This window comes from Hypomesus transpacificus, chromosome 22, assembly GCF_021917145.1.
Source record: "Hypomesus transpacificus isolate Combined female chromosome 22, fHypTra1, whole genome shotgun sequence".
Classification (NCBI taxonomy): domain Eukaryota; kingdom Metazoa; phylum Chordata; class Actinopteri; order Osmeriformes; family Osmeridae; genus Hypomesus; species Hypomesus transpacificus.
In genome coordinates, this window is record NC_061081.1 from 7,089,593 (window position 1) to 7,105,688 (window position 16,096).

Sequence of the window (16,096 nt, forward strand, 5' to 3'; positions counted from 1 at the left end):
CTTCATAGTGTAGATGAATGAGTTTATCAGATTTCATTTTCATGTATTATTGTGAAATAAAACATGAGAAAAGGTGTGCCTTAAGTCATCTATGGAAGAGGGAGGATGGACGACGTGTTGTTTGTGGATTCAGGAAGGTAGTGGCTCAGGCTGCATTCTGAACTACAGTAGGGAGGCCAGGGCAGCAGGGTCTTCTTTATTTAACCAGCAGGCGCTGGGAATCCAATTGAATATGTGGTGAGTTCGACAGGCTTGGCATCAACCTCCCCATGTAGGAGGATCAGCAGCATACTGAACTCCAGGTGTACACCATTGGTTACTGCACTCTATCGGCATACTGTAATGTAACCCCCTTACCTGCGGAGGGCAGTAATACGCTATTGAGCGTCGACTGCCGCAAAACCAAAAGACGAGGAATTTCTCATAACATGATTAGCAAGCTGCCTGTGTCCCATTTGAGTTTGGTGGGGGACTCAACAGATTATCAGGTAGCTAGCCTACAACTAAAATATTTTATTTTTTATTGTCTCAATTATATTCAATATGAGATCCCCCAGTGGATCTAATTTCTGACTTCTAAAAGCAAGTTGGTCTTGACGGCCTGCTGGCTAGGTTAGGTTATCTGTGGTTCACAATGCTGTGTCTAACCTGTTCATTGATTACGAGTGGTTTCTTACTCGCAGATTCGTTAGATGTTCATATATCATTTCTGTCATAAATGGCTAATGATCAAACATGATTAAACAGTTCATATTGCAATTAAGACACGGAACAGACACCTAACGCTAGCCTTTCCAGTCATGTCTGTTGACAGTCTAACTGTCATGTGATCTGTCATGTTTCCTTCTAACTTTGGTGGATAATTCACAATTAATCTACATGTTGTACATATTATACGCATTTGTAACATATTATCAGCTGAGTGAACTGCTGTCTCAGAAGTGTCTTTCTCCGTCAGAATGTCGACCTCGTCTCTACTGATACTCTATGGGAGCCAGACTGGGACTTCTCAGGACACAGCAGAACGGATTGGTCGACAGGCGCTCAGAAGGCGGATGCTAGTCAGAGTGGAAGCTCTCGACAGTTACAGTGTGGTCAGTTGAAAAGATAAATACTGTCTTAGAGTGTATTACATGAGCATGCTATTGTGCATTGAACAGGTATACTCATTAACCAGACAGTTTATTAGGTACTAATCAATTCAGGGTATACATTTCCCAAGGGGTGAAAAAGCTAATTCACATGGATAGATTTGTTTTAGTTTGTGTAATTACTATGAATGCTGTTAACTCTGGCAAATCTGGCAAATTTACAGTGTAACCTCATCTCTGAGTCTCTGGTTGTCTTTGTGTGTGCTACTTCTGGCGAAGGTGATCCTCCAGACAATATGAAGGTACAGCAGGCTGTGAAAACCTTAACATATCTGTATGCTAATCAGACAGATGCATTGTTTTATTAATTGTGATAATCATTTAAAATTACCTATTTATTTTTACCATCAAGAATTTCTGGCGGTTCCTGTTTAGGAAATCACTTCCGGCTGGTTCTCTATGTCGCCTTGACTGTGCTGTGCTGGGTCTGGGAGACTCATCCTATTCCAAGTGAGACTGGCATACCGAGTAACCACAGCGATAACCCACTTCCTACACTTGTACATTGGCACTAGGAGGGGGGGACACAAACAAGACTCTAGATGTCTGTCTGGACGCTTAATTCGGAATTGAAGCCCAACATTCAATAAGTAAGAAAAGCCCTGTCTGTGAATGATGGAGACATTTAGTTTTTTTTAACTTTCATTTGAAGGTTCAACTTTGTAGCTAAGAAGCTTTATAAGCGACTTTTGCAGCTGGGGGCCAATGTGTTACTGCCTGTGGGGTTGGCGGATGACCAACATGATTTGGGGTAAGTGACAAACCATGGGCTAGAGATGTTGGCAGTTGGGTAAACCAGACTGCAGAGTTTAGCTAATGCAAATGATAAAAAAATTGCTTATCACTGAATTATATGGATGTCTTGTGTTCAACAGTGCAAACGGCGTGATCGACCCCTGGCTCATATCATTCTGGGAGAAGGTTCTTGCCTTTTATCCTCTTCCCACCGGTACCAGACAGCTCAGCGACAGCGAGCCGTAAGTCTCAGATTGACCGGCACTGTGTATATACTGAGCATCTCAAGTAATATATATTTTTTTTGTCTCAACATTAGTATGGGGTTTTATACCTGACAATTGACCCAACTTTTGCTCTTCTTCCTCACAAACTCATTCAAATTAATTCATTTGAGGGATTCTTCCCCTGATTCTACATTACTTTATCTCTCAATCCACACACTGTTTTGCAGGCTCCCCCCAAGATACGTTTTCCATTTACTGGGTAATGCTATAGAGAAGGCCTCTGACAGGCTGAGGATGCCAGAGAATGAGACCACACCTTCTCAGTCCAACCCCTTCCCAGCTAGGATGGTGTCTAATCAGAGAGTGACCCACACCTCTCATTTCCAAGATGTCCGGCACATCGAGTTTGACATAACAGGCTCGAATATAGAGTGAGTAGCCTTGTCTGCATGTATGCTAAATTTGCCACCCTGTCTGATATTACCACTCTTTAAATGGTTTTGTCTTTAAGGTAACCAATTCAGTAATGTAACAGACATTGGGCTCTGAGTTTGAATTTAGACAATGCAGCTATAAAACATTCTGGACTGCATTGTGTTTGCTACACCAAGGTCCATGTGTGCATGAGCGTGTGTCCTTGTGTGCATGTTTCAGGTTCACAGCTGGTGACGTGGTGATGATGCGTCCCTGTAATGCCGTTGAGGATGTAGAACAGTTTTGTCAGCTACTAAGACTGAACCCTGATACCCAGTTTACACTTGTCTCAACAGACGACAGTTCAGGTGTGTGTATGATTGAGGTTGAAGCTGACCTGGAAAGCTTATCCTGAAAGAAACATTGATACACTGTACATACAATGTTAAGAAACTTAAAGCACTTGTTGGTGAGCATTTAATGAGTTTACTCTCTTGCTCTACAAAGATTGTAATTCAACCCTCCCTCCTCTCCACTCATCCAGCCCCAGTCCCATCCCAGCTTCCCCAGCCCTGCACGGTGCGCTACCTTGTTGAGAACTTCCTGGACATTTCCGCCGTGCCAAGACGCTCCTTCTTTGAGCAGCTGGCCACCTTTGCAACTAACGAGCTGGAGCTTGAGAAGCTGACTGAGTTTAGCTCCGCCCAGGGCCAGGATGAACTACACGGCTACTGCAACAGGCCCCGGCGCACTGCTCTCGAGGTGTCTGTCGAAAGAATATTACACACCTGACATGCAACACTACCACCATTGTTGTATGTATTGTGTGCATGTATGTATGTATGTATAATATTCATGAGAGAGCTTTTGAGAGAGCAGCAGTTATTTTTTAATAAATATTTCTTTTCTCTCCATGGCAGGTTTTAACAGACTTCCCTCACACTACTGCAGAGCTAAAGCCAGACTACCTACTGGACCTGTTCCCTGAGATCCAGCCTCGCTCATTCTCTATCGCCTCTTCCCAAAAGGTGCAGCTGGAGTTGAATCAGCTTTTGCTTCACTTTATGCTCTTTGCGCTTCACTTTTACACAAAGTTGCCTTTATACCAAGTCATACCTTAGGTAAAACTTTAGTTAAAGTTCCTAATAAATGATTAATAAACAACCCCCCTTTCTCCTACAGTTGCATCCCAATGTAATCCAGATCCTACTTGCTGTGGTGTGCTACAAAACCAAGATGCAGAAACCTCGCAGAGGACTTTGTTCCTCTTGGCTGGCCTCCCTGGATCCCATGTCAGGTCTGTTAAACACTGAGGAAGTATTTGCAGCTGCTACATTCTCTTTACTGTATATTGTTACAGGTTTGCAGGGTGGACTGTTTTCACGCTTATGTCACAGACACCGTTTTTCTTTATTATGATCTGGGATTATGGCAATCAATACAATTTAATGGTGGTCACATTTGGGTTGTACCATATTTCAGGGGACGTATATGTGCCTCTGTGGGTGAAGAAGGGGAGTCTAAAGTTTCCTAAAGACCCTGCCTCTTCTGTGATAATGGTTGGTCCCGGGACAGGGGTGGCTCCCTTCAGGTCTGCTGTCCAGGAGAGGGCAGCCCAGTCTAGGACAGGTGAGAGAACCTGTTCACACCCAACTCCATTGTTTATCTTCCCCTGATGGAAAGGACACCTGAAAGTGATTCACAGATGTGAGACATGTTTAGCTTTTCAAGACAAATGTAAGTAGTATGTGTAAAGATGTAAAAAGGGTATGTGCATAATTATGTGAGATTAATGTCCTCTCTCTCCTCTTGGTTTCAGTTAATGTGTTGTTTTTTGGCTGTCGGTCCGAGTACAAAGATTTCTACTGTCGCTCTGAATGGGAGGAGATGGAAAGGGCCGGGCACCTCACTTTGTTCACTGCATTTTCAAGAGACCAGGTTGATCAAACACGCACGCACACATCATCTGTTCTTCAGTTATGTCATGGTTACTGTCAACTCAACTTTATAAACCTTTTTGTATTCAGGAGGACAAAATTTATGTACAACATCGTGTCAAGGACCAGGCCAAACTTCTCTGGGATCTGATTGCCAATAGGAATGCCTACTTTTACATTGCTGGGTGAGCCTATACAGTTAAGTCCATATAATTGTTGTCATTTCAGCTGTTTACCATAACATATTCAAGTGATAGTTATGTCAAATCCATTGTGGTGGCATACAAAGACAAAATGATTAAAATGGTGGTATTAGTTTATGTATATATGTCCGTAAGAAAGTAAAGTATTACTAGCAGCACATATAATGGTATCAAACACTTAGTCTGTGATGAGTTCAATTGCACTGGTAACTTAAAGAGAAGAAATCAGTCATTTGTGGGCATGCCAACCTATCCAGTGTTACCTAGCGATACTATGAATGTATAGATGACCTTCCACTATGTCCCTCTTGCAGCAATGCCAAACAGATGCCATCAAGCGTATGTGACGCATTGAAGATGGTCTTTCAGAGTGAGGGGGGTGTGTCCTCAGAGGAGGCTGAAGAGATGCTGGTTGCCATGGAAAAAGCAGGCCGTCTCCAGAGAGAAACCTGGTCCTAATCTCCTGACCACTGGGTTCACAGATTGGGGATCCTATCTACCTTAATTGGCAATCGTAGCATTGTTGTATGGCAAAACAACATTGGTCTTGTGTGTGCTTACTGCGTTTAGCAAATTAGGTTTTGCCAACCTTAAAATGTTGACAAAGGGGATTGTTTTGAAAGGCTGCGAAGAGTTGTGATATCCACTGTATATTGGAGTACTTTAACCAAGAGTATTTTGAATGTTTGAAAACTTTATTTCAAGCAGATAAAAGTTCAAAAGTAACTTCTTTAACTGCCAAACAACTGAATTATCTATACCCCTCATGGCCCACTTCTATAACATTTCCTATACTTTAACCAGGTGTGAAATTATGGACTACCCATAAAATAGATAACACTTTTGCTGATTTTAATCCTTTGCCGATTTTGATTGCTGAAATGAATATTTCTCATTAATTATGAGCAGCATGGTTGAAAGGATATGAATATTAGGACAAATGTTCTGCTTTGTATAACGTGTAGGAAGACATGACCATGCTGTATGTACATTTGTGTAAATAATAGCCTAGTTCATGAAATTCAATTATGCAGTTATTTATTGTGCCAATTAAAGCCTTTAGAAATGTTTGTGAGCAACATTGTACAACAGCAATGAACAGGTAAACATGCAGAGGTAAATCTATGTAAGCTTAAATCTAAACTCTCAACGATAAAAAATACACAACACAGATTATATTTCTGTAAATATATATTTAATTCACTCCTGCCTTTCAATACAATCATGTTATAAGCATTCAACAGCAAGGTACCTAACAAAGTCAAGATAACAGCTGAATCTCAGAAATGGGATGTCAAATGGTAAAATATGATCAAAACAGGCATCTAAAAAGGACCCATGGCCACTTGTTTAATACACTCCATATCAAGCACTGGCAAACCAGCAACATGTTTACTTGACATGCGGAGTTGAGGCCTACAATTCATGGTCTTCCAGAAGAGTCTCATAATGCATGAATATAAATATAGTGATGTCCTAAAACCTTACTTAAATACAAGTAGACAAAACACACAGCCACTAAGCAGGGCAGTCCAACTCTGGGCTATTGGAGGTTTGATGCGATCATCTTCCATGGACGTGTCGAAAGCAGCATTTGGATCACCATCCATCCTTTTGGCTCAATGCTACAGTAGGTCCTTGACCTTTGGCACTTGTGTAGAACTGAAAGGACTGGATAGGATAGCCAGTGAGGACAATAAAACCATTTCTATGAGACCTTTAGTTTTAAGTCATCTCATCTGCATTACATAATTCTGAACTCATCCAATCCTTTCCCATTCGACTGACACAAAGATCCTAAAGGCTAGCAAAGAGTGAGAATCCACATACACAAACCCTCCATCCTCCCCTGAGTCTCAGTACCGCGGGCCCTATCTGAGGGCCAGCATGTGGACCTGGTAGATCTCCTTGGGGAAGTTCATTTGCTGTTCTTCGTGGATGATGCGCAGGCCTGAACGCCCCACCAAACTCCGCAGGAGGGCCAGGTCCCGGCACACACTGCTGTCCACCTCATCGGGCACCACACCCTCATACGCCACATTGTCCTTGACTACAATCAGCCCGTTGGGCCGCAGGCCACCACGGCAACGCCGCAGGAACTCCACCAGGTGATCGTCAGTCAGGTGGCCTGAGAAGTAGCAGAGGAGAACAGATTCACAAGGATGTTCATAGTATATGATCTATTGTATATTTTAATACTAAAACATCACTCGATGCTTGTCTGATCATTAAACCAATACCAAATCAACATAGTGGCTCAAACCCATTTGTTTCACCCACAAGCAGTTTCAAATACCACTTGTTGTCCTTGCATAAGACTTACCGATTACCCACTGGATCCAAATGACATCATAACGTCCATCCTGCGGGACAAAATCCTGCAGGCCACAGCAGAAGTAATTCTCCACCCGTTTGCCGTCTTGATCACCCAGGTATACCTTGGCCTTATCCAGAAACTCCTGTGTCACATCGACCAAGTCTACCGAGCGGAACAGAGGCAACAACAGCCGCTTGGTGATTCGCCCGATGCCGGCACCGCAGTCCAGGGCACAGCCCATGCCAGTTTTTCCTTCACCCTCCTTTTAAAGCAAGGGTGGAGGTAGATCGGATTGTGGATGAGTAGCGGAAGTTGCTGCATAACATGCTGATTTATCGGCAGCTCACATTTGAAAAGGTTTGTGCTCTTCAAAGGCAGATTCTGCAATTGGTAATCAAGTACAGTGTACTTTGTAGACTAAGTGAATATCCTCATTAAACGTAAAGCCAGTGCACACATGAGCTGGCTCGTGGGATTCAATAAGGTTCTGAAACTCCACTAGATTTTTTTTGTAATGTTACTATAACTTTTTTAAATTTTTTATCCCATGTACATTTAAATGTGTTTCAGTTGATGCGAGAGGGAATGTCTTACGCCGAGGAACTTCTGCAGAAACTTCTTAGAGCCATTGAGGTCTATATCAGAGATGCTGCCATAGCCTCCAAGCATCCCGTCCACGGTTGGCGCCACATCCTTCCAATACTCCTCTGCCTTGGCGTAGAATATTGTCTCATTCTCCACAATGTCACTCATCTTATCTGAATAGCACAAATGTCTTGGGTAAATTACACAAAATGAAGCTAGCCTTCACCGTTTAGGTTGTAATTGTATGCTTTTGACTAGTTACCCCAAACAGGTACTGTGTAGGTTTAATATTGTTCATGCAGACAGTTGCACAGAGAAAATGTGTAAGTAAATGCTCTCTAGGCTTGCTGCACTTAACTTTGGTCACTCTATAAGTCTACTCTACTCTATATTTTGCCTTCCCAGAGAAACCTAAGGAAACTATGTGTAACCTGACCCTAGGTCAGGATGGGCTAGATGCCATTCATAATCACCTGCTAAGTATGTAACAGCCTATTCAGCCCCTACTTGGCCCTAGTACAGAACTACGCTGATCTTGTGACTAGCGCCAGGGTCAAGTTGAGGCATGACAGATTTCATTTAGCGTTAACTTATTTTTTTATTACACATTGGCTAGTCTAACAGATGCAACTTTTCAGTTAAACTGGCCACAACTCATAAAATGTCAAAAGCGAACAATAACAAGCTAACTTAACAGAAACTTACGAACAAGCTAACAACAATACTTTGTATATCTTACACATTATATCTAATTTCCTTAGACATATCTGTACGATGCATCAACAGAATAGTCAACGAAAACTGACGCTGGATAAGAAGTTGCACGTGCTAACTGACTAGTTAGTTAGCCGGTAGGCTATGATTTGAAGTGGCTAAACCATATCAGAAAGACAGACACGTCCTACCACAGGAAACCTTAAGACAGAAAAGAGATGCAACAACTTACCTCGAGAAAGAATATGTTTCACTTCTAAAGAATCTACACCTTGATCATGTCATACATTTAAAAAATTTGCTTTTTGTGCCATCCGTGCCTTCCACTGAAAGCATCCCGGAAACACATTTAACGCAATTTCCTCCACGTAAGGTCGTCGTAGTCATAGATATATATAAACACGTGTTTATATTTATATATATATATATCTATGGTCGTAGTGACCAGTGGCTGTTTATCAATCCGAAGAACGTTGTGTTCCTGAGCAGAACGTTCTTGCAAGTGTCCTTGAGAGAATGGTCTTGCAAGACTGCGTAAACGGAGAACGCACCTATCTAGATTGAGATGCGTGTGTGCTGCGCACACTCAGGTCATTGAGGCAGCGGTATGACAATACTGGCATTATCACCCCAGCTGCACAACATTTGATCAACCTTTGCTGTGTCTAATGTAGGCTCATACTTAATAAAGTTTAACTCAAAACTAGTGTAATGTAACTTGTATGTAAAGTGTTACCCTTTATAGGTCATACAACATTTATCATTCAGCTTGTTTTATGAATTCCTTTTCCTCTCTCAAATGACAATCATGTCCCACATATTTTTTTTTCTTCCCTCTTCTTTCCTCATCTTCTCTGTCCTCTTCTCCATGGCCTCTCTCTGTCCTCAGGAGCTGTTGACAAAGATCACTAATGACTCACAAATTAGGTTTATGCCTGTCATCATTAGGGTTAGGATTAAATTAGGCTTTCAACTTCATGTAACTTTATGTAGTTAGTTGGGGTAAGGGCAAATATTGGAATGCATTGGGAACAAAAAGTCAGCATTCTACATAACTATAAGCTTTCTTTAAAACAGTATGCAGCAGATGTATTGGCCTTTATCATTCATCACTGTTTGAAGACAAGTCATTCACAACCTCCACAGCAAAACATACATGAACACTTTAGACATACAGTAAACCCTTGCTTCTGTTGAATAACAGTAGGTGTTATTCAACCCCATCAGTGCTGTGGTTCTTCTCAGTTTATTGTGTCTCTGCCAAATGTAAAACCCAGTTTTCCCAGTTGTCCCACGTCACTTCCATAACGCGTCTTGCTCTCTGGGAAAGGCCAAATACACCAGAAGTAATTTACTGGGATCTCGATTCTTTGTAAGTAGCTTGTTTTGTGGTGTTGGGAATGAGCAAAAGCCCACACACCCTGCAGGCTCTTCAGGAGTAGCAACGCTAACAATAATGCATTTACACAGTTAGGAAATCAGTTAGGAGAACACACTGTGGAGGTTGTGTATGCATGTGTGTGTCTATTTGTATGTACTGTATGTAATCACATGTGGGTCTGCATCACTATGGGTGAATCTCTATTTAGGGAAAAGGGAGGTCAAACAAGGGGACTTAAGTGAAGGCCACCTACATAGCACACATGCTTACCCATACAAATGTGACAATGTACACATGAAAACATGCCTATCACTGACCCTCATCTGACTCAATTTATGTTATTCATGTTTAATAAAGTTTATATGAGGGATAGAATTGTTGTAAATGTAAATCATTGTCTCAAACCCATGATCTCACAACCCCATTTTAAATCCACGTTCCATGATATGGAATGTCATATGAATTTGAAATATTAGTCATTATTTTTCAAAGCCAAGGGAATTACCAATCACTGCACTGAATTGAGATGAAAAATATTGAAGAAATATAGCTCAAATGATACCTGCTCAACTGTGACTGTCAATGTGGTGCTTGAAATAGGCATGAAGTAGTGCCACAGTTATTTGTCTCCCGTCCCTATAAAAAAACTCATTACAACGACCGCTGACAATCATGCTGCTGGAAGATCTGGAGACTGTCCAATTAGAGGAGGGGAGGCAACTGCAAGCCACTCAAAGTGAAATGTAAAGGACTGTGGGTGCGATTGCAGAGCAACAGGTTGGGAAATGGAAAACCTTTGCACAACATTAATCATTTTCACTTGTATTGTATTTCACAAAAAGTCTAAACTGTAAGATCTCTGAGTGGGACAAAATACAAAGTTGTTATGTGTCATAACATTATTGGCATTAGTAACAGCAGTGTAACTTCCGATCAAGTATTTTTTCTTAACCGTTTCTTCTACCATTACCATTCTGAGATCCCACCTATAGATGGCAATGTTGTGCTTTGATTGTTGGTATTCTGTGTGTGTGTGTGTGTGTGTGTGTGTGTGTGTGTGTGTGTGTGTGTGTGTGTGTGTGTGTGTGTGTGTGTGTGTGTGTGTGGAGGGGGTGGGGGGGAGGTTCTGTCTATTGGGCTCAGTGTGATAATTTTACACAATCACTTTAAGCCGAAAGTATCAACAGTTGTCTATTCGACACCAACTTGGAAGCTGAATCAGGTGAGTTAAGTTAGAGTACCTTTATTTGAAAATGAAGATAAACTCAACAGTTAATATGTAGCCCACTTATGATTGGTTTGACCAGTTTTTAGTGAATTTGACTGTAAAATGATCCTAAATAACGTCTGACAAAAGCTTCTGGCTGGATAAAGATTATAACTTGGTTCAAACTTGGAGACAGACATAAAATAAAAAAGATCCCTTTGCTTTTAAAGCCTGTGTCTGGGAGACTGGGACACAGACTTTGTACCAGCAGGTTCTATCCAACACTAGATTACATAAACAAGAAGGACTATTATCTGTACTGTCTAGCATTTTAAATACAATTAGCTTAATGAATACATGAACATTTTAGTGTTCTTAAAAATATATGTATCATACATTTGTATATGATTATGATATATACTGCATGTTCTCCTATATTTTAAAGGCACATTCAACTTTGGGCCAGGGGAGGGCAGTGTAATGCTTCAAGGTTATGACTTTACTCTGATACAGATACTGCCTGAAGATACAGCCTGAACCATGACATACTGCAATGTTACAGTCCTCCTCATCAACAACCTTTTCCTGATAAAATATAATTGCAAATTAGGTAGCTCTGTTAAAATGTAAGGAAATTACATATTATGACACGCACATTCACAGTGACTCTCACTGCTCTATATAGTCCTGTTAGAATGATCCGAGTAAGCAGTGTGTTTCTTGTCCAACTCGGAAAATCCCAGACCTGCAGTGACATACAGTAACATGATCAAGTAGAAAAGCACATGCTTTCACCTATCCAATAACATTAGATCCGGGATTGCCTCAGAGGGAATCGAATTACTAGGTTTTGGTTGTTAGCTACAGCACAAGCTACATTTGTTTGTAAGAGATGGTGAAGGTTGCTAATTCAACTAACAAATTCCTGACTAAGTTAGATAAGGGTGGGGAACTTAAGGACACTTTTATAGATAAACACAAGCATGTTCCTGGATATGAAGCGTGTGCTTCTTATATCACACTCTTTTGTGACCAAGCAGAAGTTCCGCACCCCAGACTAAATTCCAATCAAATTTGGGTTTGTAAAAGGCAATAATTCTAAAGTTGGACATGAAAAACTAAAGGATGCTAGGACACACAACTGCTTTCCACTCGCTAACTTTCCTTCTGCCTCACGTTTTCCTTTCCTCTCTATCTGCTTTCCAGGCGCCATGCTGAGCTCCAGGTAGGAGTTTTGCCATACCCAGAACCCACCACCTGGATCCATCATCCCATCACTTGCCTTCCTCCAATAACCATCAACCCACCATTCCAAACAACCTGTACACTTCACAGACACGAACATAAGGTTGTTTAGTACAGAAACTAAATCAATGGGTTTCAAATGTGTAATATGTTATATCTATCTATGCATCTATATATCTCTATCTCTCTGTCTATATATAAATATATATCTGTCTATATATGTACACTGTTCTGTATAGGTTGCAATAGTTCATACATACATACTCATGGACAATACACCCACAGACATTGGAGAACAACCTGGATGCCTCAAACATGCAAAGCAGTACTCACACACAAGGATGCTGGCAAGAAACACCAGGCACTGCTATCCTCCCACTCCTACATGCACGCACAGACAAAATGATAGATGTGTATACAACACACACTAACACATACACAATTAACAATGTGTATCCTCCATCCACTAGCATGTGCACACACGTACACAGACACACATGGCATGTCCATTTATAGTCTAGCACAAACACAAGCAGCCTGCGAGTCTAGAATGTTCTCTCTATCTTCCCACACATACATCCAAAGCCATGCTGTGCCGTCTCTGAAGGTTCACTAGTTACGGGGCTCACATTATACGGTGAAAATGAAGACACACCATGAAATTAAACTGGACATTAAGACATTATCTCAACATTTTCCCCTCTCTGTAACTTTTTATCCATAACAAGGTGTTGTGCAGTAAATTGTTTCAGTGTGCATTCATATTGTGTGTTTTTGTAAAACATAATCCGTCAATCACTAATCATCAATCACTTTCTCATAATCAACACAGACCATGTTTGGAAAATGAAAAAGGAACAGCATTTCAACATTGTTAATATGACAATGTATTATCTCATAATGCTATGTGTTATAAATTAATTTCTATGCAGTCTTGTTTTGGAAATTTGGTACAAGCATGAACAGCAAAACATTTGTCCTACCTCAAGTTCCCTGGGAAATGATTTAACATTGTGCCTACTCTAACAAAAACTTTGACCTCTTTCCACCTAAATGTGAAGCTGTACCTCATAGCAGTGCAGTTTTCTCAGGTGCTTCATTCATTAGTATTACCCTCAGTAAATCCACCAAACCTTCCCACAGGTTTTATCAGGCTTTATTCACTAACTTTTTGATGTAGCTACGATGTTACTGTGGCTTTACCCATGCGTGGTAGTACTCATCATCCACGGTGCATTTGTAGAAGTAAATGTGTGTAGATGTGTGTGTGTGTCTTTGTTCCTGTCAGAGTATGGGAGTGTATAGGCATGTCCGTGTCAGTCTCTGTATACCACCATTTTTCCAATGTGTGTGTGTGTGTGTGTGCGTGTGTGTGTGTGTGTGTCAGATGTCCCAACACACAGGGCCTGGGTTGGTTTGTGATGCTTAGTGATTGTTGGATGTGCAGCATTACTATTGCATTACATCATAGCCTGGCAGTGTGTGTGTGTGTTGAGTGGGGCGGGGGGGGGGGGGGGGGGGGGGGGGGTTGTGGAGACCTGTTTTCAGTTCTGCATGGGGGGAGGAAGGGGGCAGGAATCTTAGAGAAGGTATGTGGGACATGAGAGCTGGGTATCGAGGGCTACTTCCTTGTGGAGGAGAAAACATCCGTGAAGGACATGTGTGTGCATGTATGCGTGTCAAAGAAGGAGAGACAGTGAGTTTGGGTGGTTGGAAGGTGGCCATGGGGTGGGGGATGGCGTGGGCGGGTGGGTGGGGATGGAGGACGGGGGGAGTGAGCGTGTGTGCAGTGGATTTCACTTTTGTTTGTTTTTGTCTGTCTTCTTTTCATTTTATTTTGGTTGACAATTTTGGGGATGTTTGCTTTGAACAACAGAGACAGATGCTTAAACAATACCAATCAGAGATCCTTTATGATACTGTAAATGACTGAGATGTGCTACAGGATGTGTTGCTGTATGTTTTAATGTGTACTCAATGCATGTTTTCATGCACTATGAACATTTTCTGTGGGCATCCGCTTATGATGTGTGCATGTTGCCACCTCATAATGCAGAAATGATTCTGCTAAAAAGGCCATGCCAGGCTGACTTATGTGGCTAAGTGAAGGGATATTTTGTGTGAACCACAAAAATATGTATTGTAGGTTTAATCTTGGTTGTTCATGTGAATGGGATTCAACTTAAATCTGCAATAGGTAACATTATACAACAGATTCAAATATAATACACAGCACCTGTTCTTGTCAAACTCCTGTGCTTTCTTTCAGCTCAAGTTTGATTGACAGTGGTGTCACAAAATGGGCAAAGGTGCCTCACAGAAGAAGATCGCTGGTACCTAATTGGCTGGAAAGTAGTGGTCCACTCCAAACAGTGCTCGGGCAGCTCTGACGTCACATTCCACTGGCACTGAGTTGTCTGTGTTGTTAAGAAATTCTCAGAGGGCCTCGTTAGCTTAAACAACATTGATGGGGGACAACTTTTTGTACAGATTATTTTTTTACCTACAGTACCTTTGACTGTTCGGTGGTCATCAAAACGGCCATCCGATTGTATCAATAATCACAGTAACGGCTTTCTTGTGACGATTGTGCTTTTTTGAGCCTAAATTAAATCATGATTACCTCCCTTGAGTGTGTTATTTCATTTTCATTTTGTGTTCATGATTAAATATTGTTACTAAAGATAAGGAATTATATAAACTGTGAAGTTGCTAATTGCTGCACTAAATGTTAAGTGACATTTTTAACTGAACATCTATTTATGTTGCATGAATTTGCAACATTTGCTCTTGAACACAACTTATTAAAATCGTCATTTGGTGCATTCAAGATCAATGTCTTGTCAGGTTTGTGTGAGAATAGTGTGTGAATACGCTTGTGTGTGTGTTTACAGGATTAAATAGGACAGAGTGTTATACAATCTCTCAACCCCACCCTCAACCCAGCATGCTTGTCTAACCCATTTCTTTAGCTCTCTCTTTCATTCTCTCATCCTCCCCTGATTACTCTGCTTTGCCCCAATGCACTCTTACACCATTTCTTTTTTATTTTATTTCTAGTGACCACTGTTTATTTTTTATAAAGCTTGTTATTATTCAGTCGTAAATCTATACCAGTCTAATAAACATAACATTACTATGAAATTAAATGGATAAAATGGTTAAGATGTTTTGTAATTATGTATTCAGCTCATGAAGTTTGTTGCATAATTATAATTGTTGGATTCCATTCCAAATTTTTGAAATGCCATGTCCAGTGACTTCTTATCTATTCTTGCCCCCTCTCTTCCTCAGTCCCTCCTTGCCCCTACCATACCCCCCTCTCTCTCTCTCTCTCTCTCTCTCTCTCTCTCTCTCTCTGAGGCTTGAAGCTCTTGTTTTCTAGGTCACAGGCAGAGGCAGAGAGGCTGGACTGAGCACATGCTCCACTTTCCTGTCTGCTCCAATCTACCCAGCACATTCTGATTACAGCCCAAACAATGAAAGAGGGAGGAGAGAAAAGAAGATGAAGGGAGGGGATGGTTGAGGGAGATAGAGAGAGAGAGAGAGAGAGAGGTGTACACACAGAGAAATTGAGAAAAAAAGGGAGGTAATGGTTGTGAAGTAGGAAGGTATGGAAGAGGATGAGACGGCTGAAAGAGATATGGATGGAGAAAAGAGTGAGAGGTGAAATGAAGAGGGGATAGAGATAAAGAAATGGAGGCACAGGTGTGTGTGTGTGTTCGTGGGGGGATGTGTGTGTGTGTGTGGGGGGGGGGTGACGAAAAGAGAGAGATGTTAAGGGGAAAGAAACAGAAGAAAGAGTGGTCTGCTGACTAGTCAGAAGAGATACATGAGAGAATGGAGTAAAAGAGACAAACACAATTAAACCAGGGAGAAATTAATAGATGGATCCAGAAAGGGTAAACAAAGGTGTAAATAAGAGAAACTGATGACAAGAAACAAAAGGAGTGGAGGAGTAAATATCAGAAAGAGTTGTG

General features: G+C 41.3%; 2 protein-coding genes and 1 long non-coding RNA gene across 4 annotated transcripts; 2 read left to right on the forward strand and 1 right to left on the reverse strand.

Moving 5' to 3' along the window:
• Positions 1–401: 401 nt before the first annotated feature.
• ndor1 (NADPH dependent diflavin oxidoreductase 1) lies at positions 402–5,727 on the forward strand. Of its 2 annotated transcripts, none has more exons than XM_047045495.1 (15): positions 402–488; positions 959–1,094; positions 1,316–1,393; positions 1,504–1,601; positions 1,804–1,902; positions 2,027–2,128; positions 2,341–2,544; positions 2,768–2,895; positions 3,072–3,289; positions 3,448–3,555; positions 3,710–3,824; positions 4,010–4,156; positions 4,347–4,465; positions 4,555–4,649; positions 4,982–5,727. In XM_047045495.1, exons 2-15 carry the CDS (start codon positions 960–962, stop codon positions 5,124–5,126), a joined length of 1,791 nt encoding a protein of 596 aa, XP_046901451.1. In that variant the 5' UTR covers positions 402–488; position 959; the 3' UTR covers positions 5,127–5,727. The 2 variants fall into 2 exon arrangements, with proteins under 2 accessions (XP_046901451.1, XP_046901452.1); XM_047045496.1 differs by having other exon boundaries at positions 4,555–4,662; positions 4,982–5,073.
• Positions 5,728–5,845: 118 nt separating this feature from the next.
• Positions 5,846–8,780, reverse strand: ntmt1 (N-terminal Xaa-Pro-Lys N-methyltransferase 1). Its single transcript, XM_047045497.1, has 4 exons — positions 8,516–8,780; positions 7,579–7,742; positions 6,991–7,246; positions 5,846–6,795 (listed from the first exon to the last, which is right to left on the reverse strand). Exons 2-4 carry the CDS (start codon positions 7,735–7,737, stop codon positions 6,539–6,541), a joined length of 672 nt encoding a protein of 223 aa, XP_046901453.1. The 5' UTR covers positions 7,738–7,742; positions 8,516–8,780; the 3' UTR covers positions 5,846–6,538.
• A 2,049-nt stretch (positions 8,781–10,829) lies between these two features.
• LOC124484506 lies at positions 10,830–14,937 on the forward strand. Its single transcript, XR_006957966.1, has 3 exons — positions 10,830–10,886; positions 12,078–12,219; positions 14,386–14,937. It is a non-coding gene; the product is annotated as an uncharacterized LOC124484506 (long non-coding RNA).
• The last annotated feature ends 1,159 nt before the right edge of the window (positions 14,938–16,096 follow it).